We start from the raw sequence: 27,446 nt of genomic DNA, 5'->3' as shown, positions 1-27,446 counted from the left end.
AAACTATGATCTCTGGATTATCTCAAAAAAGCACTCTTCCAGGTTTTATTATTTTCTGCTTCTATTTCCCTAGAAGGCTGACTGCCAAAGAATTGATGCTTTCAAACTATGATGTTGGAGAAGACTCTTGAGAATTCCTTGGACAGAAAGGAAATCAAACCAGTCAATCCTAAAGGAAATCAGTCCTGAATATTCATTGGAAGGACTGATGCTGAAGCTGAAGCTCCAATACTTTGGCCACCTGATGAGAAGAGCCCACTCACTGGAAAAGACCCTGATGCTGGGAAAGACAGAAGGCAGGAGGAGAAGGGGATGACAAGAGGACAAGATGGTTAGATGGCATCACCAACTCGATGGACATGAGTTTAAGCAAGCTCTGGGAGATGGTGAAGGACAGGGAAGACTGATGTGCTGCAGCCCATGGGGCTGCAGATTAGGACATGACTGAGCGACTGAACAACAAGTTTCCCTAACATTCACGACCGTGCTGCGCAAAGCAACGTGCTCTCCAGGGCTGTCAGACCTTCCACCACCACCAACGGGCCTTCTGTTTAGACACTGGTACCTAAACAGGAAGGAACACGGGGCACAGAGGGAAATGCCACTGACCCATCTCCCGACTCTCCCAACGGGGTGACAATCCCCACAAGCTTCTGGACAGGCAACTGGTGTTTCTAATTAACTCATTCAATATTTACTTAATGCCAGCTATATGTCACGATAAGCACTGGATCCTTCACATTTATGATGAGGATAGTCCTAACAAATACTTGAGTCCAGTCCATCATCTTCCAGAATCAACATATTCCCCCAAGTCAAAGGATCAAGACACAGTAACTGTTCTGGCCTTTTATTTGGCTACTTAGCTACACAAGCAACTGCTGAAGTAGGTCACTTATAAAATGAAGCTACACTGCCCCCACCCCCAAATTTGAAAGATGTCAAATCTCTACTGTAAGAATTGGGAGAAAAAAATTTCTTCTTCAACAATGAGATTTCATGTAAGTATATCGCTGTTTGTTTTACCTGCTATCTCCAAAAGTGAGTTTATGTGATCTCCTTCTGCCAGTTTCACAAATCCAACCTGATTTCCGAAAGTGTCAACCCCTTCAAAGGGCAAAGTCAAAGGTTTTCCTTGGAGGATTTCTTCTACAAATGGCTTTAATTCCAAAAGAGCATCAATACCACTGGCAAGAGACAATATATTTTTTAGTAATATAATAAGTAGTAAAATATACAAAACCAAATGAGAAAGAGTTTTAGAAAGATAAATTAATTTATGTATTTGTACTAATTATTTTAATGCTCAGAATACCTTCAAAATCAAATCCATAGGATCAAAATAAAACTAATATTAATTTTAAACAAAATCTATATAAGTGAATTAATCTTTACCTAATTACAATTTATTTTATATTAAAGATACAAAAGAAGATATTATGTTATAGTTTACCAAAAGGTTTTAAACCAAGGAAATACTGCATGCACAACTAAAGAAAAAAAATATTGACAATATATTGCAGAAAAACCTAATACTTACAAAAGTTTATATCAGATTATGTGAAAGTTCAAGGTTCTTGTTAAAAGTACTAATACGTACATAGTATTAACTATTTGTGAAGCACTTTACTAAAAATTAAAATATATTATCTCTTTAAAATATAGCAGTCTCCATAATAAGATAATTTATTATACTTAGACTTGACCAAAGTACAAGTTTACAAACTACAGTGACATAAATTTGCTGTATATGTTTAGTCTATCTGATTAAAGGGTTATTCTGTGTTTCAAATGCACTATTTTTTCTTAATAAAAATAAAAGTTTACTATATTACTGAATTAGACATTATCAGGTTTGGAATAGTTTGAAAATTAAGATCAATTATTTCCATACTAAGAGGATTTTAGTACAGGGAGTTTATAATGAGAAAAAAACTAAAATCTCACTAGAGGGCAGCAATCACTCAAGAAAGAAAGAAAGACATTTTACATTATGGAGAGGTGTCTAAAATACCCTTCTGGTGAACCAACTTAAAATACCCTTCTGGTGAACCACCTTAATTTAGATTATCTTGATCAGCAATTTGTTCATTAATAGTAATAAGATGTCAAATGTGTGAAAAGAAACTTAGACATTTTTCTAGATGTTTCATATTTCTCCATTAGCTTTAAGTTTTTAACTGATTTTCATCCACAGTTTCCATACTGGGTCTTACTTCTCTGTCAAACAATATATAATACTTCAAAACAGCTTTAGAAATGTCAACATTTCTCACTGGACCTTCAAGTTCACATCTGAAATCCAATCTTCCCTGGCTGTATTTATGTTCATCCCAAAAGACACGTTGCTACTGCAGTACTATCTTCACCATGGGCTGAATTCAAGCATGTGAAACAGAACACCTACTCTGGCTCATCTTCCATAAATCAGGGGATGAATACCAAGATACTCACTTTAAATATAACTCTATAGCAAAGCAGGCCATCCTAAAGGTCAGGAGTTTTCAGAACCAGTGAATTGTACATTCCATTTTTCTTTAAAGAAATATAAATGATCCAAATTCAGTCCAGTTTTTCCACTATGTAGTAATATAAACCAATACATTTATCCTAATGAGATGTCACTGGTCACAGAGTGAAAATGAGTCACAGTGCCTCTTGGTAAATATCACTGACTTTAAAATTCTTTTAAATAGAATATCTTTTCAAGAACTGTTTATGGAAAGATTTCTTTATAGTAAACTGAACAGGGTATAGGTATGTAGGAAACAGAATTCTGAAACTAGAATTCAGACCCAAAGGTTATACTCAAAACAAAGACAGGACATCCATCTTTTCAAATCAGTATTTGGACTAACACATTTCTATTTCATTTTTCTGCACTGTGAAGACACAAAGCATGCCATCTACCTGAAGAAATTCTTTACATTTAAAAAAGAAAGTTTCTGCACACTCCTTATCTGACCCATTGATCAGTACTTTATATTCAATACCTAAAATGATACTAGACTTTGAAAAGTAAGGACATAGAACAAACCTGACAATACAGATGTCTAGCATATTATACTGTATGGGATGGAAGATAAAATTAAAAGATGAGGGACTCAGAAAACCCTTCACATGATCAATGTCTTCCAGAAAACCCAATCAGTTTCACTCACTATACAGCTTCCCAAAATGAAGCCACACCTTGAATCTCATCATCACTTAAAAGTTGACACTTCAGTCACAAACACTTACTTCCCTGGTTCCCCAAATTAGAAGCAAATCTTCTCACCTTGGAAATTCCATGAATATTTTATACTTAATGAAACAGACCACTTTTTTTACATTTTTCTGTTACGGTTATTTGGATCCATATGACCCAGTCAACTGTAATGTATAATACATGAGCACAAGATCCATTCATGATTCATCTTTATTTCCTCCGAAACACTTAGGTCAGTATCTTATATGTGGTTGATAAATACTGTTGGTTGAACTGCAAAAATACTATCTTGTCTGTATAGCAAACTTCAAATATTTCTTAATTTTTCATTGCAACTTAGTCAAAAATAATTGCTACGTTGCAAGTATCTGGTCATCATCTTCTAGCAGAGCTACAACTCCCAGTACTATAAAATAACACAAGGATGTGACTTTAATTCCTCACACACCCAGCAGACTTGCTAACCATTTAATTTTTTATACAAAATTGAAATTTGCAAACACACATTGTAAAAGACAGGGCTCAATGACTCAGAGTGTCACTATGCTCTGGACAGTAACTCTTCAACAAATGATACCACAATTTAGGGCAAGACAATGCTTCCTAGTTCAGGACCGTTCCATGTACTTACTGCAGGTGGTTTAGTAACACTGACCCTGCACATAAAATGCCCATGGCATTCCTTAGTGACAACCAAAATCAACCATCCTCCCAAATAATTCTAAAAGTCTCCTAGGGAAGGCAGTCCTACCTCCAATGAGAGATGTAGACATTATAATACATTGAGAACATACACCCTCACCCCAACCCAACTGCACAGTACTCAACAGTATTTCCAGCCAGTTAGGTGTTCATCAGTAGAGGCCACTGAGTTACACGCGGCTGCTGCTGCTAAGTCACTTCAGTCACGTCCGACTCTGTGTGACCCCATAGACGGCAGCCCACCAGGCTCCTCTGTCCCTGGGATTCTCCAGGCAAGAACACTGGAGTGGGTTGCCATTTCCTTCTCCAATGCATGCATGCATGCTAAGTCACTTCAGTCGTGTCCAACTCTGTGCGACCCCATAGACAGCAGCCCACCAGGCTCCGCTGTCCACAGGATTCTCTAGGCAAGAGTACTGGAGTGGGTTGCCATTTCCTTCTCCAACTGAATTACACAGAGGAGACCACTCATACTTGCAGCAGACTCATCTGTTCCACCTCTTTCATGAACTTGTGCCCATCTTCTCCCTCCTGTCTCCATCCCACCCCCTCCCTCAATCACACTCCATGGAACAGTAATAAAGAAAACCAACTAGTTCTGGTTTCTCCACTGACCAGCATGCGCTTAATTCCCAGAACTCTCAGCTTCTTCATATGTACAAGAAAGATGACCTTTCTGTGTGGCCAGACTCACAACACTTGTTAAGGAAATAAAATAATACTTGTTTGGGAAATAGAGACTGAGGAGCAGAGACTGAAATATATATACATGCCATGGCCAAGACCCATTTTCGATGATAGAGCTAAAACTTAAACTTAGCAATCAATGGTAACTCAGTCTTCTTTGGTTTAAAAAGGCCTCTTTGGGGTACAATTATTCTTTAACTCAAACTTCCTTTCAGGATTGCTTTTCCCTTCCCTCTCCCCTCCTCCTTCCCAGGGAACCCAGCATACTTTTGTATAAAGATTGAAGAAGGTCTTTGGTTTGCTTGCTGTTTGGGTTCTCAGAGATGCCCGATTCAGCGGCCTGGTCTGGTCATATTCCCAGGGACCCTTCGCTGGTGTCCACGAAAGGTCACGCATCCCTTCCAGGCACCGCACTGGCAGAGTCTGCTGAGGTACAAGAGCTCTGCAGGGGCCTCTGATCAGGAAACGTGGACGCCTGGCATTGCCGCTGTCCCTCATCCCGCCCCGACTGACCCACCGAATCTCCGTGAACTTCCAGGTCTACCTACCAGGGAGCAAGGAAACTTCTGGGTTCATCTATTAATATATACCCTGATAGGCAAAGGGGAATTGAAGGAACAACCTGAGGTCCCTGTGGCAGAAATCTCCCTTGATGCTAACCTCCTGTCAGTGTGCAAGCACATTCTTCTTTGAGGTCCCCCAGGGAAGAAGGAATTCTTCCTCCAGACTGCCTTCGGACTTGAGGCTATACTAAATCAACTCTCACCTGGGTCTCCAGTCTGGCAGACCGCCTTCTAGGTTTGAAATTTGCCAGCCCCCAGAATCACCTGAGCTAATTCCTACAAATAAAGCTCCACACACAGCTATGGTGCACATACAGATATATCAGTATATCTAGATAAAGAAATGAAGATCCATCCTATTGGTTCTGCTTCCCTGGGGAACCCTGACTCATCCTCCACTCTAACATACAGCGTGCCACCCACTTCCTCTTGGGCTTGCATCTTCTTGTGTCACATTTTCTCTGACTTCTTTTCCTTTAAGAGCATCAGAGTATTTCCTTTTTTTCTTCTGACTGGCAAAGCGAACAGTGAACGTGAGTTAAGTAAAACCTTCCGGCCCTCTCTGGCATTGTATCTGCTCTTGGGTGGACCACATTGGAACAGATGAGAAGACTGATCCCTAAAAATATGCAGTCCTACTATTTAAAAGATATCACCACCAGAATCATAATCTGACTATTGACATAAATTGACTATTTTTTGAGTTACTACTTTATTCTTTTCTCCCTTATATTGCCCTTTCCCCATCCAAGTCTTATTCTTCATTCCCTCAGGAGACTATATGTCAGGGTAGAAAACAGAAGTAAGCTGTAACCTGTAATTCTGGCTTTGGCTCTCCAAAGAGCTTAAGCTTGAGTTTAATCTAGAGATCTACACAGTGGGTAACAGAACAAGGGACGCTCATTCCAACAGTGTCCCAGAGAAGTGGAGGATGAGCAAGGTTTCTCCACTGTGGGCTGGAAAACAGCAATCAAAGACTCACACTCAACTTCTGTGGCACAATTCTGGGTTTGGGGGTGCAGGGTATACAGTATTGTAGTAGTGGGGGGAGGTGAGGCTGAAATTGTCCACTGATCTAATAAACTACAGCTCTAATAGCTAATATTATTAAGTGCCTACTATGCACCAGGCCCTATACTAAGAGCGTTTACATGTGTCAGTGCTATGATTTTCTCCATTTACTTAAAGAGTGATTTGCCCAAATGAGCAGCTATTAAGACATGATTCCAGAATCTTTACCTGGAATCCTAACCTAAATGGACAGACTCCATAGCGCTTACATAATTAACATGGACAAAATAACTGCATAACCAATGCATCTGATAACAATAACACAGTTCAAAAGTATAAATTAGGGGCAGTTCCCTGGTGGTCCAGTGGTTAAGCTCTGCACTTCCGCTCCAGGGTACAAAGGTTCAGTCCCTGGTTGGGGAACTAGGATCCCGCAAACCATGTGTCACAGCGGGAAAAAAAAAATACAGATTAGGAAGAATATTGTACAGCTGATTCTGTACATTGGCTTGTTGACTGCAACAAATTATAACAAAGAATGCTTCTTTAGAATTTCAATGCCTCTTTGGGTTCTGTTATGTCTACTCATATTAAAGTAATAACTTGGAAAACAATATTCCAGAAAGATGTAGTACTCACATGTTGACTTCATCTTCATTCAGTAACTGCATCACTAGTAGGGTAATATGAAAGGAACCATCACTGCTCATTGCTCTGGCCAGTCGCTCATCTTGTTGTATTATTGCATTTTGCAGGATCTTAATTCCTTTTGTAATCTAATCACACACAGACAAAACAGACATTAGGTAAGCAACATTTCCTTACAGGGACATTTAAATTGAGAACAAAAGAAGTAACGACTAAAATGAGAACACGGTCAAGATTTTCAATCAAATCATGCTTGTCTACCTATTCTTAAATATCCTGGAGGGACAACTCAGAAAGTTTAATGGGATGTATAAATGTTTTAAAAATTACATAATGCTTGTCCATCTTAAGAGCATCAAGTCCAACATCCTTCTTTTACAGACTGGGTCCCTGATTGAGTGGAAAAATTCAATGGCTATGCATCTTTTCAGAAATTTATCCTTGGAATATACTGTATGACTCACTATCATTATGATCTTTCCTAAAAATAAAAGTTTTATTCTTGCCACAGAAAGGTCAAATCAGCAGACAACATTCCATTTCTGCTGGCAATAATATTTACTTGTCTCCAAATGAATGTGTCTGAGAATCCATTCTTCATGGCCTTTAAGATTTCTCAGGACAGCAATAATTCAACAGGAATGACCGCTGTCATTTCCCCAGACACTGTGAGGCGGGGCATAACCATGGTGAGAGAGCTGCGCAGAAGGCTAAACGCGTGTGTTTAAAAAACTGTAGTCTTTATCCAACAAAAATCCTTGGTCCCTCATCAGCTCACCCCTCTCAACCTACTAAGAACAAAGAGGAATGATGGCTTTTCCCTCCTCTATTTCCAGCTAGAGACAATATTGTGCATGCTAAGTCACTTCAGTCACGTCCGATTCTTTGCAGCACTATAGACTACAGCCCGCCAGGCTCCTCTGTCCACGGGATTCTCCAAGTAGGAATATTGGAGAGGGCTGCCATTCCTTTCTCCAGGGGATCTTCCGGCCCGAGGGATCAAACTTGTGTCTCTTACATCTCCTGCACTGGCAGGCGGGTTCTTTACCACTAGCACCACCTGGGAAGCCCAGAGACAGTATTAGCCAACTTCTAAATGGAAAATAACTAGAATATAAACTAGCAAACCAAGCGATCCCCAGAGAAAAGAGTGCACGTAGAAGCCTGGAGGCAGCAGCATTAGAGAGAAAAAGACAAGAGAGGAGACTGGCAATAGCAGCAGAACCCCAAAAAGACAGCAGAGATAAGAAAGAGCTGAATCACAGACACAGCAGGCTGTTCCCATACAGACAAGCTGTTTCATCCTGAACAATCTTCCCATTATCTGCGGACTGTGACTGGGCAAATCATGAGGTGCTGGCCTGGGATCTGACTTCCCACAGATCTTTACAATAAATCCTCTTCACCCAAATAACCTCAGCACTTCTCTATTCCTTGCAACCTGGAGAACAGTATCATGGGAAACAGTGTTTTCCTGGTAGGACGATACGCAATAACACCTAAGATTTCCCAAGGTAAGATGTCACTTCCGAGACACCCAACAAAAGAATCCTGATAGCCTGGTAGTTAAAATGCTCCTAACATCATAATACACAAAGGTCTTACAGTCAGTGTTTCCTCTACCTCTACACTGAGCAAATTAATGGTGTCCCCGAGGGCGTATTTCTTCCTCTCTGTGCCTCACCACAGTTCTTGGTAATACAAATAAACAACGTTGAAACAACAACAGTCCCCTTCTTGTGTGGTCACTAGCTTTCAGGCACTAGAGTAAGCATTTTACATCTATCAGTTCACTAAGCCTCCCACCAATCCTGTGAAGTAGGTATTGGTACTGTCTCCACTAAAATAAATTGAAACACAGAAGATTTTAAAAAAATTTTTCAAGATCTTATACCACCCACTGCAGTATTCTTGGGCTTTGCTGGTGGCTCAGCTGGTAAAGAATATGCCTGCAATGCGGGAGATCTGGGTTTGATCCCTGCATTGGGAAGATCCCCTGCAGAAGGGAGCGGTTACCCACTCCAATATTCTGGCCTGGAGAATTCTATGGACTGTGTAGTCCATGGGATCGCAAAGAGTTGGACACGACTGAGTGACTTTCACTTTCAACAGCCACTTTCAATACCCAAAATAGCAAAGGAACTTGAGAAAAAGATAAATTACAATAGATGAGAAAAGATGAGGGAAATATCTGGAGGAAAAGATCCAGGAGTGAGGAGGAGGGAAATTGGCCAGAGAACTGTGGAAGAAAAGGTACGAGGAATGCGTTTTTGAGAGGAGACAGGAGAGTGATGACATGAGGGTATTGACTCAAGTCATGAAACACCAAGGGCAAAAAGACACTTAAAGGAGGTTCTGGGGAAGTCTTACTGAACCCTGTGTGACAGAACACATGTGGGTGTGTTAGTCAGTCAGTCATGTCTGACTCTACAACCCCATGGACTGGAGCCCACGAAGCTCCTCTGTCCACGGGATTCTCCAGGCAAGAATACTGGAGTCAGTTGCCATTTCCTTCTCCAAGGGATCTTCCTGACCCAAGGATCGAACCTGGGTCTCCTGCACTGAAGGCAGATTCTTTACCATCTGAGCCATAGGGAAATCCCAATAGAACACATGGGCTCAAAAATGCCTTTGGTGTAAGCCCACACTACTCTTCGAGGATTTTACAGGTGAACTTTTGAGAGATTTTTCCGGGTGCAGTGAAGTCCTGGACTGGTTTCCAGGAATACTGAAGCAGCTGAAGAAGGTCCACGTTCATGCGGGAAGAATCTAGCCCAGTGCTGAGTAAATCGTGCATGCTCTAGAATATCAGACCTCAGAACGGTATAACTGCAAGTTCAAATATTAGCTGGCACAAATGTTAATTCTGGCTTAAATAATCGTGAAAAAGTGGTTTAGGATGAGAACTTTTTAATGAAAAGTGAAGCAAATTAGGGGTGCGGACTTGTATCAGAAGTCCTGGATTTTAATCGCAGGTCAGCCACAGGTGTAACCCCACAGACATCACCTAGTCTCACTGGGTCTTGGTTTCTTTTCGATTGTAAAGCACTGCAAAAGTTACAGGGATGTGTTAAAGGTCAACACACAAGCTAAAGGATGGCAGACAAGCTAAAGGAAAGCACTTCACATTTGCCTAATATAAGGTCTGCAAAACTGCCAATATTATCAAAATCAGGGGTTCTCTACCCCAGGGGACATCTGTCAATGCCTAGAGACATTTTCACGGTCACACCTGGGGTTTGCCATTGCACTTAGCGGATAGAGTATCTGCATTTCCATAAAAATGTAGTCTTTATTCTAAGCTCAAATACTAATTATATATAAATTCAGGACAGTGCTCAAAAATTTCCATCCATTTGTATATTCAGCATTTTAGTGCAATGTCCTATTATTTAGTGCAAAAGAGTTATAGACCATTCATATCTTTGAATTATCCAGTAGCTTATAAAATTGCAAATTAAAATCCGTAAAACTTTTGAAGACTATTTCTCTGAAGCCACACAGTACTTAAAATGCAAAATTAACCTCAACCTATGAAAATTCTAAAAGATAACCTAATCAAGTAATGTATATCTAACTATGCTTTGATGCCTCAGATTAATTTATATATTCCTTGATATCATCTTTTAAAAAATTTAATGCTTTTTATTCCTAATTACATTCTTAAAAGATAAAAAGAAAAAAGGAAACTACTTCAGAGTCTTCTCCGTATGCCATTTTCAAAAGTACCAATGTCATTAAAGGCCAAAGGAAACTAATTTTTATAGCCACTGTTTAAATTTCTACAAAGCCATTGAAGCTTATCTGTTATCATAATCCCCAGCCACTGGCACTATTGAACAATGCACATTTTTTAAGCCTAACATTACAGAGCCATATTTAAATAGGATATTGAAAGAAACTTTAAAAAATAAAAGCTTATTAAAATCTTAAATATTTCATTCACTGAGTAATTTCTTTGTATTTAGAGAATAAAAACAGACATGCAACTGCTAACCCTCACCATGAAGCCATATTCCACGTGTCTAAAAATAAAAGCAATAAGAAATTTCATTTTTTTTAAGCTTTCTAGTTAATTCAAAGCATAAACGAGCTCAAAGAAAATGCCTTCAACTCAGTATGTGAGGAAGAGTGGTTATAGTGTAGCACACAGAAAGACAGTATCTTTTACCTCATCTTTTGACATTATTTTTGGATTTTTTCCTAAGCTGTTAACATACATCATTCCTAAATTTGCTGCCTCATTAAGGTTTAACAGAATTATCACATCAATTTGCTACCTAACATCTCTTCAAAGATGAATATAGTCATTTTTCTTGCTTGTTTACAGGATGAAAAAAAACTTGAAAATCTGATGATAAAACGGTAAGTAGAGTAAAAGTAAAAAATCACCTGAAGATAGGAGAATTTTCTGTATCTACCGAAGTGTTTAACATGCATGATGACAACATGTACTTTCACAATTACATTTCCCAGAAAGGAACAGAACGTATAAATCATATTTCATCTTTTCATAAGACCAGTAATTTTCACATTAGAAAATGAAATACAGAATTAAATAGAACAAATGCCTTTTAAAACTCCTAAAGAGTATCATATTTTTCCATTGGTATAGAACAGTCATCTTACCAAAAATTTAATGCATTCTTAATTTCAATTAGCTTCCCTTGCATTTTTCAATGCTGACTTGTATTATTACCTCTTATAAGAAAGTATATAAAACCAATATATGGGCAAATCCACCTAGAACTAATAATTAAGCAATTCTAGCCAGTTAAGAAATATTTAGGATTCACTTAAAATACCATTCAATTTCTCTTTATTTTTAATTTTAAATTAATGTGTAATTGTGGGTAATGGAGAAACACATTCTCATATACATGCAATTAGGATATTTTCATGCAGTCATTCCAATTCATTTTCCAAATCTATCTCTTAAAAATATGAAAATCATGACCTTCCAAAACTAAAGCATTCCAAATGTCTACTAATGTGTTTAAAAATCAAAGACCCATGTAAGTCTGAATCCTTTTTCCTTTAAAACTAGATGCCAGCAAGTAGAAGCCAAAAGTAGAGCAGCTCATTGTCAATGTGCTAGCTTCCAAAAGCTTGTTTGCAGGTCACTTAATTGGAACTTGGAATACAGTCTCCCATTGAAACAATGTTATAAATGCTGCTCCTTTTCCCAGGACTCCCCACAAAAGCCCATAAGCAGTTTCAAAAGAAATTAACATTAGATACTTTCAAAGAAACAAACAAAAAAGGTACTCATACAGAAGATATAAAAAAGATCTTCCTCATCTTGTCCTAGTCCCTAATCCTCCTCCCCATATAGGCTTTAAGCTTTGTTACCCACAAATCAGTCACTTGAGAGAGAAACATGAAATTCTCTGGTTTCCAGGTTACTTGAAACTTGTGTGCCCCACTATTACAAGTCATGGACCTCCTGGAAAACAAACTATCACTGAACCTATATTACAGAAAACAAGCATGTGTAACACTGTATCTATTATTTGTAAATTTGTTCTGGTTGGAATTTGGCATTCTGGAAACATCTTCTGCCCTGAAATGACAGTATTTTGTGTGTGCACGACTCTATTCCTGCCAAACTCTGTTCTAGGTACTGGGGAGGGGCTGTAAAACTGAGGAGGACCAACAAGTGTCAGATTTCAAGGATGACAACGGTGGGGGGAGCGGGCGACCTAGTCAGGGTGCTCACGGGTGGGAGAAGTTTAAGCTGAGATTTTTGGCATTAACAAAACCAAAAGGAGAGAAAAGAAAACTTCTAGCCAGAGAAAGCTTTCCTGCAGGCAGGGGGGGATTGGCAAGTTCAAACAAGGTCAGAGGGGCTGAGGTGGAGAAGATCAAACCATATAGAACCTTCTAGAATATGGTAAAGCCTTTGTCTTTATCCAAGTATCAATGGGAAGATACTGAAGTGCATAAGGATGAAGGTGATGTGTCCCAATTTGGGTTTAGAAAATAATCATTATCACCTTCACTTTACACCTCAAGACGCTGAAACTACAAAAATTATGTAATGTGACCAACATCCACAGTGGCATTTGTGATCCAGCTGCTATCTGAGCAAGGCTGGTCAGGTTCCAAAGCCTGTACTATACCCACTTTCTACAGAACCTGCCAGCAGCAAAGAGGCAGAAACAAAGGCTACAGTGGCTTACAGGATAAAAACTAAGGGTTGCAGATGGCCCTCTTTCATCTCCTCCTCCCATCTTTGTGACCTTGAGTCCCAATCTGAGTGTCAGAAGAAAGGAATCTCTCCACCCTCTCTCCCCTCAATACCCTTCCCCACCGGCCTTATCCTAGCACATCCCCCCACCAATCTTTACTGGACGAGGTGGGAAGCCGGCCCAGCGCTGGCAGGGGCTGGGGCAGGCTGGAGGGAATGCAGAGCTGCTGCTTGGACCAGGGGAACCAAGAACAGCTACTTAGAGAAGAGCTCGCCCAACTTCTACACACACAGACTCTGGAGTGGAGCAATTTCTAAGCAAGAAACCAAAATAAGGAAACTGGCATCACTTCCAATCACAAAAAATATGGGGATGTCACTTGGCCTGTTTCACATGCAGCTTCCTCAGGACCTAACCTGCTCTCCTACAATGCCCGTAGGTACACAAGATCCTAAATCTTATGGAAAACCTGTCTGAATAAGTTACAAGTATTTTAATGTAATCTATAGTTGTCAAAAACATTCAACTTGCCATCGGCTAAACATTTAAGGGCTATTTTACAGTTAACCTACCACTACATACCAGTAAAGTCAAACTTTGATTCTTTACTCTATCAAATTCTAAAATTCCATATGGCTAGGTAATTCCACTTATCTTTCTCAGTATCTTTTCTTCCCAAGTGAACTGTACCTCACAGACTAGAAGTTTCCTAGAATGCCCCAACAGAATTTGTTCTCTTTTATATTTATTTCTTTGATTTCAATTTTGTTTGCTTTGATATTTAAAAACTCATTAGCATTCTGTAGAAACATTCTAGTTAAATAAAGGGAGGAACAGCCTGAAAATACGCCCAGTTAAGAGATCAGAGTCCATGGTCAAACAGGAATTCAGATTTAGCTCTGAAGACATTAAACTGGGCCAAGTACAGAAGCAGTCAGTCTTCCAAATGAGGCGTTCTCTCCTAAGGTGTTATAATTCCTATCTCACTGCTCTAAAAGGCTTACCTGCTACAGTTTTCTCTCTCAGTCATATGTTAGGGTATCTTACTGTGGGCCAATGGGCTGGTTTCATTTCCTATTATTGATGCCACATTAAATTTTCAGATTTTTAATAGATTTCTACCAAGTTTATTGTACACCATTAAGTTGGTACAACAATGAGTAATTTTTGAAGAAACTATATTGCAATAGTCATTACCATAAACTGGACTAAGCAGCAACAAATCCCAGTTTACTTTCCCCACAGAGATTTCAGAATCTTTTTTTTTTTTTTTTTTACCAGCTCTGTGTTTCTGAAAGATTCTTCCATTATGATGAACAAAACTTTAGAAAGAACCTTGACATGCTATCTGGCAACATTTTTTTAAAGTAGCTTTTGTAAAACTGTCATTTAAATATGATTGTTTAAATAATATTTTTCAAAATTATTGTTGAAATATATTCTATAGTCTCTGTATTTTATATTCCGTATGTGTGTGTGTATACTCCATATTTCCTGCCCAGCTAAAATGCCACTGAAGACTCTTAAAAGCTGAAAGCAAAAGGGCTTACGAGAGCATTTAGTGCACCTTAAATATAATTTAGAATAAAATCTAGTAAAAATACTTCTTAAAAAAAACAGCACCTCTTTGTTGGTGATTGGAATGGATAGGAAATAGTTGGGTTGATAATCTTTTCGCTTTTTTTTCCTCTTCTTTATTTGATCTTTATTGTTGCATCCATTTTCTTTACTTCTCTCCAAATTTACTTTAGGAACATCAGTGACTAGAGAAAAAAAGTCAAACAATAATATGTCTAATGCATTTAAACAAAGATGATATAATCAGTAAAAAGAAAAAAAAAAGCACTATACAACTAGCAGTCATTCATAATTGTCATTTTCAAATCTAAAATAGGAATTGGCAAATTCTTCTGTAAAAGACCTCATAATAAATATTTCAGGCCTCGCGGATCATACAGTCTTAACGACCTAAGTCAGCTGTAGACAAAACACAGCTGAATGGATACAAATGTTTTCCAATAAAACTTTCATTTACAAAGCAGATAGTCAGATCTGGCCCATGGGCCATGGTGCACTTACCTCTGATCTGAAGCATAACTAACAACCGTTCTCTTCTCCTTGCCACAATTTTCATGATGCTAGGAAAAATCATTTTTTCTCCATCCTGTAATATGTATATTCCTAACTTTTACAAAAAAATCACTTGCGGCAGTGCCACTCAAAGTTCAATTTCTGGCTAATGTCACACTACAAACAATTAGCAAAAACTGAGAGGATGCTTTATAAACTTTCAGGGCAAGTAGGCAAAGTAATTCTGTCTATTAAATTCTGGCTTCTGTTTTGCAGATCTTTTTCTTTAATTTTTTTTCTAATATTTAATGTTTCATTATGTATTTTACAAAAGTATCAGCCAGCAACAAATAAGAAACTAAAGAAAAAAAAATAGTCCTTGACCATAGCTAACTTGAGAAACACTTAGCATGCTTTTTAAAGTCATCTTCAAAAGACATTTCTAACAACCAACGATTTTTATTGTGAAACTATACTCCTAGAAGTAATTTCCAAATCAGTGCGAAATTCTTTTATTTTAAAAAACAGATTCTATCAGGGGCTTCCACAGGCATGGAAAACTACCATTAATTTATATTTCAGGTTGTGTCTTCTTGAATAGCAGAGTACCTCATAGCGACTTTGTAAACTGCAAATATAACTATATCTTCCAAGGTATGGTTTTGTAAAGGAGGAGGAAGTACCTTGCCTTAGATTCAATCTTATGAAGTTGGTCTCATCTTTGAGATCAGCTCTAACAAACCATAGTGACCAAGAGGACAAGATCTGTGCATATCTAACTAAACTCCTTATTTTACATACAATGAACAGAAGAAAAAAAAAAAAGTTTTAAAAACAGTTCAGTGTCACAGAGTCAAACCTGGTATCCGGACCTTTCAAAGCTCTCCTTCTAGTGTAATTTCCACTGGAACAAATTGCTTCCCTCTTATCGTTCTAGATAAGTAGCTACTACTATGAACAAAATCAAAGAGCAGAAGAAACTGTCCTTATTCTGTTTTTCTTTGAAATATTAACAGTAAATAATTTTAAATGAGTGTTGCAAATAATATTTTAATGCGAACTTCTAAGAAAAATAGTAGAAAATGTTTAAAATTTAAAAATTAAGCATTTGTGGGAACAGACATGCTTTCTTTCTAAGATCAACATATCTGGGAACCCTAGAAGGAGACGTAGAAGACGGGTCAATTAAGAACAAGGTGATCTGGGTAATGAGTCTGACTGTATTGTTACAGGTTAAGACAGAATTAACTGGTCTGTTTGTGCAACCATTTCTCTATTACACTTCTCAACAATATGCATAATGATTAATATGGTTAAAATGACATACCTTCACAGAGAATACAAATTTGAAATATAAATTAGCTTCTTCTATACATGTGAGCTTGTCAGGACTTTTATAAAAAGTTCACAGCACTCTTATCCGCATTGTCTTGTGTGTGTATGCTCAGTCGTGTCCAATTCTTTGCGGCCTCATGGACTGAAGCCTTCCAGGCTCCTCTGTCCATGAGATTTCCCAAGCAAGAATACTGGAGTGGGTTGCCATTTCCTCCTCTAGGGGATCTTCCCAACCCAGGAATCAAACCTGTCTGCTGCACTGGCAGGCAGGTACTAGCACCACCTGTCAAGAATGAGCTGAATTGCCTCATGTGATGCCCCTGGGTTTTATTTCCATGCAGCTTTTTTCATTTGGAAAATCAAATATGTTGAGCTGCTTGTAATTTCAGATACATATAAGAAACAGTCCTTACTTTGTAGTAACATGAACTAAACTAACTTTAAACAGAAGCCACAATATAATATGCTAATGAAGTACACATATTTTAAATCCACTTCTAAATACATTCCAAGCCCACCTCCATCTGCTGTTAGTAAACTGGCACTCATGAACAGGAAACCAATTTTAATATAATCTGTGACCTGGAATAACAGAGCCAACAGCTATTACATCTGTACTAATTAAGATATTTTATGTTGAAACTGGGCTTCCAAGGTGACGCAACTGGTAAAGAATCTGCCTGCCAAAGCAGGAGACACAAGAGATGCAGAAATTAAATAAAGAACGGTGGCCAAACTAATAATCCAGTTGATTTTATAACCTTTAGTTCATCTCAAAATTAACATAGAAGAGAGAGAATCCAGAACCTATAGTCTACCTTTTCATTTTTCAAACTGCAAGTATCAACCCATTAGTAGGTTATGAAATCACCACAGAAGATAATTTTTAAAAGAACTTTTTAATAACCAGAATGGACAGCTTGGAATGGAAAGGAAAGCAAAACAAAATAACAGAATGGTAAACAGTATACTGCTGCTGGTATATGTAAGTATTACTTCATGAAATTTCAGTTTTTTACGTGTATGTGTATATTGGGTGGCACTGCAAAATCTATGTCTTACTTTGAACATAAGACACAGTTTTGCTGTGTTTGACTCAACATAAACAGTACTAAGCCAGAGGAACAGACCACTGAAGTCTTCAGTATTTTAGTTGTTTTATAGCTTACCTGTTTAAAACTAAAGAGCCTCCTGTCTGTAACTATTTATTTTTGCCATTTCAAATGCTCCTTAAGTCCATTTTGCAGATATTCAAAGAAGGAAAATCATAATCTCTGAAGGTAACAGTTATAATTTATAATAGCTCTAACAATTCCAGTATCATGAGAATGATACAGCATAAAGCCGGCAGTTCAGAATACAACCTCTTAATAAAAATAAAGAAGTAGAGCATTTTTCTAAATTCCCTTAGCTTCCTTTTATCAATAACTATTAAGCTTTCCTTTGAACTGGATTATCTAAATTTTTTCCTTTGTTGGACATCACAGATAGGGTAAAGTTTAAAATAATCTGAAGTGAGCTGGACAAATAAAGGGGGGAAATAACCCTGTATTTACTGTGACAGCACAGTTTAATCTACACTTGTAAGTAGTATGCTTGTGTTTTTCTATTTCAGTGAGTCCTGCTGATTTATGATCAACTTGCTAGACACTTGTTTGCATATCTTCTATGCCTTTCATTAGCAGGTTTATTTGTATGACCAGAGTATAAAATCCCCTTTTTCCTCACTGAACTTCATTTTATTTAAACTTTTAAATCATAATCTAAGTTCTAAAATACAATTTACTATTATCTTTTTATTTTCCTTAGGTCGGGAAGATCCCCTGGAGAAGGGAATGACCACTCCAGTGTTCCTGATTGGAGAATTCCATGACAGAGAAACCTGGTGGGCTACAGTCCCTGGGGTCACAAAGAGTTGGACATGACTGAGTGACTAATACTTTTATTTAATGCATATAAAAATACAATGAGCAAAGTATTCAAGTAACATCAAGTTTACAATAAAAACATTAAAGATCAATGACAATAGAAGCAAAATGTAGAAAGCTTTGGCCATGTGCCCTGGATCCTTCTCTGGATTATTTAGAGTAACTTCTACTGTTCAGCAGAAAAAAAGTATTAGTTGTAGTAAAGCTTGTAAACCCATTCCATAAATTTAATTTATTATACTTGTTAATTTTCATAATGATTTCAGTAGCCATTTTAATGTGCTCTAATGAATCTGGTCTTGTTGACAAAGGCTATAACTCATCCATGCATTGACTTTTTTTTAACCTAAAGCACCACATGTGTCATTTTAATGTAAATTATCTAATTTTCTTAAAGGCGTTTTAATTCTCTCAAAAAACTACAAGGAAATGAATTATGAGAGAAATTAATGTAATGTAGTCCATCTGTTATTGTTGGTTGACTGTTTTTACACTTGCTGTTAGCCAAAAGACTGAGTGAATTCAATTTTGCTTTTATATCCTTTTTTTGTTTTCTTGCTACTTATGCCATCAAATCTCTGAAGCAACCATTCTTAAAATTTAAGTATACAGCATAGACTATTACCTTCTATATTTCACAGAATTACTCTGAATAAGGAGAAGGAAATGGCAACCCTCTCCAGTATTCTTGCCTGGACAACCCCAGGGACAGAGGAGCCTGGCGGGCCATGGTCCATGGGGTGGCAGAGAGTCAGACACGACTGGAGTGACTAAGCACCCTGAATAATCTTCAGCAAATTACTAAAGCTTTCTAAAAAAATAATTTACCCCTCTAATTTTCTGTGAGAATTAAGCAAAGAAATGGAAAGCATTTAGTGATGGGCTAGAAGCACCTGATGATATTATTATAAAATACTGCTTTCAAGGGACACATTTTTAAATACTTATTTTGACAAACTTATTAAGGCAGAAAATCTTGGTAAGATTAAATTAATAAAGATTTGTGGAGGCAAGTTCTTTGCCACACACAATTGGAAGGACTTTACATTATTAATAAGTTAGTTGAATCCTGTCAACAATCTTATGAGACAGCTACCATTTTATACCAATTTTTGAGACAGTGAAAGCAAGTCCAGACACTTGCTCAAAGCACAGAACAGGAAAACGTAGGAGCAAATTCTGTCCCTTGACAGTCTGACTCCACAGACCTCACCTGTAACCGTCTCAGTTGAACACTATTAGTAAAATCTTGGTGGATAACATCAAGGAAAAATGAGTTTCTCTAGCTCCCTGTTTACTGAATCAATGAAGCATACATCTTTAAAAGCAAGTTTCTAACCACAATTCAAAATCTTAATAGTATTTTTTCACAAAAAGAATCAAGAGCTCACAAAATTTGAAGATTAGAAAAAGGAATAAAGAAAAAAAAATTGTTCAGAAACCTACTATCTTAACACAATCACTATGAATTTTGGTGACAGATCACCTAAAGCACTTACACAATTGTAAACTAACATTACATATATTTCCCCCCTAATTTTTAACTTTGCATTTTACATAGGAAAGATTCTCTATTATAGAGGTTTCAGAAATATTTTCATAATATGCAATTCGATACTATGTGGGCTTGCCTGGTGGCCCTAGTGATAAAGAGCCCTCCTGCCAATGCAGCAGGCCGTGGGTAAGAACCACGGGTTCCATTCCTGGGTGGGGAAGATCCCTTGAAGAAGGGCATGGGAATCCATTCCAGTATTCTTGCCTGGAGAATCCCATGGACAGAGCAGCCTGGAGGGCTACAGTCCACACGGTTGCAGAGTTGCACACAACTGAAGTGACTTAGAAATGTTCCCCATTACATAGTTTCCAGAAATATTTTCATAATATGTAATTCAATACCATGTAGCCTAAAGGCACCGGTATAGCTTTTTCAGCCACAGTCTAACGGACATTTGGGCTTTCTGGCAATATTTTTACTACTTAAAAACACTGTGACACACGTTTATAAATAAAACCTCTTCCCACAAGTAAGACTATGTCCTTACGTTAGGAATTCCATGAGTGACTCCACCCCATGTATGAACATTGCTTAAGATTCCAATAAATCCCATTCTAAAAGGATTACTACAACAATACACTGTCAGAAGCCACAAAGATATAACCTTAAAATCACAGAGTATTATTTTTGAGTGATATTCCCAATCTGATAAGTTACAATCATATTTTAATGTGCATCCTTTGATACTTATGAAGTTGAATAATTTTCCATATATTTATTTACTAACTGGGCTTTATTTTTACATCCTTTGCCAGGCACCAATCATTTTTTTTTATTTGGGACAAATATTTGCCTTAAGTCCTTTAATAATAAAATTTGGAATAAACATTACAGACTTCTCCAATAAATTACAGAGAAATACAGGACACAATTTACACTTTTTAAAAAACTGACTCAAGACAATCACTTACTATACCAAGTACTAAGACTCAATCTTTATTTGATATACATTTTTCTATTAAAATTTTTTTTCAAGTAAATAAGGTTTTAATCAATACTTTAAAATATTTAAGATCTGAAGTATTTTTAATATGCAACTTAATAGTATTAGCTAATGAGTAAATAATAACATGGTGATTTCCAGTATCTCTAAAATCTCCAATAATTACAAAGCCAGACTTAGAATTCGGTGAGGTAAAATAAGGATTATGATCATTTCAATGAGGAGAACTGAATGCCCCATTTAGGGAAGGCATATGACTGAAAGAAGGAAAACTCACTGAACTACTGTTTTGAACCTTGATTTAAGTTAAGGTTAACTTAACCTTATCATTTAACTTAACCTTAGGGTCATAGTTAAGGATTACAATCATCTTGAGAGTTGTTACTGTTGTTGTTTAGTCACTCAGTTGAGTCCATCTCTTTTGCAAACCCACAGACTGTAGCCCACCAGGTTCCTTTGTCCATGGGATTTCCCAGGCAAGAATCCTGAAGTGGGTTGCCATTTACTTCTCCAAGGGATCTTCCTGACCCAGGGATCGAATTCACATCTCCTGCATTGGCAGGTGGATCCTTTACTATGGAGCCAAACAATTATTAATTAACTGCCCAAACTCAAAAACACAGCAATACTTAAGGTAAAATAATTTATTAAGAAAAAAATATGTATCACTAAATTTACTGTTCATTGCTTCTAAACACATATTTATTTAACAAAGTACTTACTTTCACTGTCATCTTTAATATCTATGGTAGCAAATGGCAAATCTACCAGAGAATCCATGGTGTTGGCTTCAAATTCTTCTGACATTTCTTGTTTGCTTGATACACTTTCACACTCATTGGAATTCACCCCTATAACATCACAAAAAGAAAACTGTATTATTTTATTTATTTTTTAATTCATATCCTACGCTAAAGCAACTCAACTAACTGAACTCAATATAAATTAACATCTGTTAAGAAATGGTAAAACTGGCATTCAAATATACTGTAAGCTACTTATATAGTTATACCATAGTCTACATTTCTATAAATCCATCTTTATGTTAAACAGCTTTAATAATTTCCTGAAGCACAGTACTCAACTCAGGGTTAAAGTTGAGTTAATCAACAAACCTCAAGATCCTTTATAAGACACATTTTCTTAATTCCAAAACTATGTTTTTCACATAACTTTTGAACACAAGCCAACAAGATTTTGGCAATCTCTTCTATGTTTATTTGCTAACAACATCAATTATGTGTTCTCACCTGTATAAACTCTGACTTTTATTTTTCCTTCAGAAAAGATTTAAAATTTTTTTTCATTCCATTATTATATTAACATGGGAAATTCAAACATTAAAATTCACACATTAAAATTACATAGCTCTAAATATGCTTTTCTAGAAATTCAATGGTTAAAAGCAAAAAGATCCTATAGTTTCGCTGACAGCCCTTCCAAGGACAGGTACTAATATTAGAGCGACATTTCACACTTGGTCCTTGTTTTTTTGTTTTCTTATTATGGGTAGAACAATTATATGCCTCAGGAGGAGGTTAAGGGAAAAGAGTGTCTGTTTAAACTGATAAAGTCAATTGCTAAATTTATCAGCTGGTAGTCTCTCCACACCATTATCCTCCATGCTTTTAGACACAAACGTTGTTTGGACCAGAGCTGAACAAAATCCTAGGATACTTACATAATTTTTATTCTATATATTGACTAATGATTAATTTACCATTGAAGATATTAAAGAAGTCATTTATTTTATTCTGTTATAATCCTCTATTTTCATATATCAGACCTTTAAAAACACACTCCATTAAGAATATGGCTTACAATATGAAAGATAATAAATATTCATGATAAGTTATAGTTAACAAAACCAAAAAAACTAAATTTTTATTGTAATTTCAGTAATCTTTAATATTATTTACAGACACACACCTGTTTTGTAGATAAAGCAAAAAATGACAGCTAAAACCTTTTTATTGCTGATTTTTTTTGTATCAACTAGTCATGTTCAACACCAAAACCAAAAAAATAGTACACTCTTAATAATGCTATTTATTTACATTACAGTTCAAACCTTATTAAGCTTGAGTGCCTGGCATGCAGGTGTTCAGCAAGTGTTATTTACCATGAATCTATTCACAGCTATTGAAATATGTGAGAACAAGTAAATGTTTCCTTTCTATTTTTTACACTTGTGTTGAAAAATACACAGCTATATTTAAACAAAAGTTTTAATAAATCAATACATATCTTATATTTGGGGCAAATGCACCTACATAGAAAAGATCATCACTGATCACTTAGCTTACACAACACTATAAATAAAATGTTTAAAAGATCTTTAAATTTTTTAAAAAATAAATAAAATTCTTGAATGCAACGGTATGTCAAAATCAACAAGAGTCTAGAACTTGATACACAAAATTTTTTCTATTAAATTACCAAAGAGCTGAAAACCCTTCTGTAGATATGAATTATTAACAGGCTTTCCTGGTGACTCAGACTTGGTAAAGAATCTGCCCACAATGTGGGAGACCTGGGTTCAATCCCTAGGTGGGGAAGATCCCCTCAAGAAGGAAATGGCAACCCACTCCAGTATTCTTGCTTGCGAAATCCCATACACAGAAGGGCCTGGTGGCCTATAGTCCATGGTGTCACATCAATTATTAACTCAGAGATAAGATAATACCATTTCCAAGTAACTCTTGGAACTCCATGTTCTATGGTCATCCTATAGAACAATGTTTCTCAACAGGGCTCAAATCTGAAAGACTTCCTCCAGTTCTCTAAGCTCCAGTGTTTCGGCAAAGGCTGGCAGACATGAGTTAAACACATTCACATCCAGCCCCATCACTTCATGGCAAATAGAAGGGGAAAAATGGAAACAGTGACAGACTTTATTTTCTTGGGCTCCAAAATCCCTGCCGAAGGTGACTGCAGCCATGAAATTAGAAGACGATTGCTCCTTGGAAGGAAAGCTATGACAAACCTAGAGAGACAACACTTTGTCAACAAAAGTCCCCATAGTCAAAGCTATGATTTTCCCAGTAATCACGAACGGATGTGAGAGTTGGACTACAAAGAAGGCTGAGTGCCAAAGAATTGATGCTTTTGAACTGTGGTGTTGGAGAAGACTCTTGAGAGTCCCTTGGACTGCAAGGAGATCCAACCAGTCCATCCTAAAGAAAATCAGTCCTGAATATTCATTGGAAGGACTGATGCTGAAGCTGAAGCTCCAATACTTTGACCACCTGATGCGAAGAGCCAATTCACTGGAAAAGACCCTGATGCTGAGAAAGATTGAGGGCAGGAAGAGAAGGGGGCGACAGAGGATGAGATGTTTGGGTGGCATCACTGACTCAATGGACATGAGTTTGAGCAAACACCAGGAGATAGCTGAAAGACAGGGAGGGAAGCCTGGCATGCTGCAGTCCATGGGGTCGCAAAGAGTCATACACACCCGAGCGAGCCACTGAACAACAATCATAACTACAGTTTCTTTTACAGAAGTACAAATTTTTTGTTTTGGGAAAATTGCCTTAATAAATAACCAACCTTTGGACTTGCCTGGTGGTACAGTTTTAGGTAAGAATCTGCCTGCTAATGAAGGGGGCATGGGTTCGATCCCTGGTTCAGGAAGATTCCACACGCCTCGGGGCAACTAAACTCAACTCATGTGCCACAAGCAATGATGCCCGTGCGCCAGGACCACTGAGCTGGAGCTCTAGAACCTGCTAGCAACAACTACCAAGCCTGTGCGCTCTAGGACCTGTGAGCCGCAACTACTGAGGCCCAGGTGCCTACAGACTGTGCTAAACAAAAAGAGAAGTGACCGCAATGAGAAGCCTGTGCACCACAACCAAGAGTTGCCTCGGCTCTCTGCAACTAGAGAAAGCCTGCGTGCAACAACAGAGACCCAGCATAGCCAGAAATAAAGAAATAAAATAATAACCAACCTTGAAATAAAGGACTTTATCAGGGTAAAGGGTATTGGCTATCACAGACTAGCCAATTAAGCAACTTGCCTCAGGTTACAGGTCTTGGGGCTAGACTTTGAATCCAGTTACTCAACCACCAAAACCTGCCAGCAACAGCACTTCTGGAAAGTTCACATACACAGTTTATATTATAAGATACACAGTTTATATAATATAATACGCCCAGATATCTGTCTGGTATCTGTTCTGGTTAAGAAGAGCATTTTCATTTTAAAGAGCAGATATAAGAATGCATATGCACTTGTACTATGTGTACAATTATATACGAAAAGGCTGACATAGTTGTTGTACTCAATACATTTCTGTTATTCCAATGTTTCAAACAGAATCATTACTTTTATAAGAAAACAATTAACGCATATGTTTAAAATACATTATAAAATTGTACATGAAGTATACACTAATATTCAAATATATGTGTACTTCCACAAATGACTTCATCAAAGACAGACCAATAGAAGAAGAAAAGAATAGTCTGCCCTTCCTCACACAAACTTCAAGTTTCCTTTCTGGATAACAAAGCACAACTTTATTAAGCAAAATTCTCTTCTACTCACTCTACTAGGTAGGTATATTCCCCAAGAAGGTATATCCAATATTCCTGCCTGGGAAATCCCATGGACAGAGGAGCCTATTGGGCTACAGTCCATGGGGTCACAAACAGTCGACAGGATTTAGCAACTAAACAATAAATATATAGTAGGTACAGTCCCCAAGAATCAGTAGAGTCAGTTCATCCTAGCCAGTTCTGGCCTAGCTACTAAAAACAGAAACATCTTACAGCTGGAGAAATGTTGACAGCTGTCAGCAAGTCACCTGACCTCCATGCTTTGGTTTCCACATGATGAAAAAAGGAACAAAAGTACAACCCAAATTACTAGCCAGAAATGGACAAAGTAAGCTAATAATATCTGAAACACAATGTAAAAAGGCATTAAACTCCACAAACATCTTAAAAGTATGCTATCAGCAGCCCCAATTGCAAGGCCACACACTGAAGGAACTGGGGTGGGAAACCTTTCTCTTTGACACTAACAATCCCCTACACGTTTCCCTTTCTAAGTGTATCTCAAAAATTCCCGCCCTCGGCACTGACCTTCCAAGGTCTTCATCATTTCATTCCCTCAACAACTGTAAACGTATTTACACTAGTTAACGGTTATTACATAACATTTTAAGATTTTCATGCTTTGTATATCTTTCTATGCAGTGGCTCAGACGGTAAAGCGTCTACCTACAATGCGGAAGGCCCGGGTTCAAACCCTGGGTCGGGAAGATCTCCCAGAAAAGGAAATGGCAGCCCACTCCAGTATTCTTGCCTGGAGAATCCCATGGACAGAGGAGCCTGGCGGGCTACAGTCCATGGGGTCACAAAGAGTCGGACACGACTGAGCGACTTCACTTTCACTGTCATGCGTTTATACTTCAAAAATCTCACATGAACAAAACCTGAAAGTCTCTCAGCTGTGTCCCACTCTTTGTGACCCCGTGGACTGTAGCCCGCCAGGCTCCTCCGTCCATGGGATTCTCCAAGCAAGAGTACTGGAGTGGGTTGACATTTCCTTCACATAAGACCACCTTTTCTTTAATTGGCTTGTTGGTGCCTTTCATCAAAAGTCCAACCCCTAACTCGCTCTGCCCACCAACTTCAGTTCGCAGTAAATGCTGACATAAACTGGAAACTCATTCTCAGCCCTACTGCAGATCTGGCGCCAGTTTAGAGAGGTCACTTCCACACCGAGAATAAAATCCTACGAGGAAAGCCTAACTGCGGTGGTTCAAAGCCTTTGTTTGTGATAAAATATAAACACGGAGCTTTTTCTAGATTTTGCTGATCACACCAACACCAAAGGAGGGTATGTGTCGGTGTCGGAGGGTCTGTGTCGGCATGAAGTTTCTAAAAGGTTAGAAGATCATCGGGAAAGAAAAGTGAAATGTAAAATGGGTTCACACTTCCGGCCTCCCGTCGCAACAACAGTGCGTGCAGTAACGAAAACACTCGCTGACAAGCAGCGCTGATCATACCCGGTCGTACCGGGTTCCTTGCGGCTACACCGAATTCCGCGCCGAGCGGGGAGAGGAGCCCCAGGGCAGAGCGGGCGTGCGATCGCGCTCCACGCGCCGGGGGCGCAGGCGGGGCGGCGGGGCCGGGCCCTCCCCGCGGCCGCGCCGAGCCCACGCCCCCAGACTCCAGTCGCCCCACACCGCCCGCTCGGCCGCCCGAGCTCACCGGCTCCGGGGAGCTCCACGCAGGCGGCGGTGGCCAGGGACCGGTCTCTGCAGGCGACGACGGCCGGGCGCTGCGACCCCGGGCGAAGCGCAAGGAGGGGGCGGAGGCGGGGCCGAGGACTGGCGGGCGGCGCGCGGGGGCGGGGCGGGGGGCGGAGGCGGCGGCTGGCGCCCGGGGCTCGGGCCGCGGCGCCGGGGCCTGCGGAGGCGCGGAGCCCCGAGAGCCGCCGTCCTCGAAGCAGCTGCATGCCCAGGCCGGGCGCCCAGAACGAGCGGAAAGGGCCGAGCAGATGCGCCCGCAGTGCCCGGATTCCGGCGAGCGACGCAGGCCAATTGCGGGGAGGGCGGGGGGCTCCTCTCTGCGCGGCGACGCTCCGCCCC

General features: G+C 38.7%; 1 protein-coding gene across 8 annotated transcripts in view; it reads right to left on the bottom strand.

The window, feature by feature from the left end:
* Nucleotides 1–27,197, bottom strand: part of AKAP7 (A-kinase anchoring protein 7) — a 130,949-nt gene extending 103,752 nt beyond the window's left edge. For all 8 annotated transcript variants that reach the window (XM_061130607.1, XM_061130605.1, XM_061130608.1 and 5 more), the window contains exons 1-5: nt 27,067–27,197; nt 21,564–21,692; nt 14,634–14,773; nt 6,811–6,947; nt 1,027–1,187 (exon numbers count right to left, since the gene is read on the bottom strand). In XM_061130607.1, coding sequence (XP_060986590.1) covers nt 1,027–1,187; nt 6,811–6,947; nt 14,634–14,773; nt 21,564–21,648 — 523 coding nt within the window. In that variant the 5' untranslated portion in view covers nt 21,649–21,692; nt 27,067–27,197. The remainder of the gene's footprint in view (nt 1–1,026; nt 1,188–6,810; nt 6,948–14,633; nt 14,774–21,563; nt 21,693–27,066) is intronic.
* Nucleotides 27,198–27,446: the final 249 nt, after the last annotated feature.

Source organism: Dama dama, chromosome 26, assembly GCF_033118175.1.
Source record: "Dama dama isolate Ldn47 chromosome 26, ASM3311817v1, whole genome shotgun sequence".
NCBI lineage: Eukaryota > Metazoa > Chordata > Mammalia > Artiodactyla > Cervidae > Dama > Dama dama.
The sequence above is the reverse complement of the archived record's forward strand: the minus strand, read 5'-3'. Positions and strand labels throughout refer to the sequence as shown.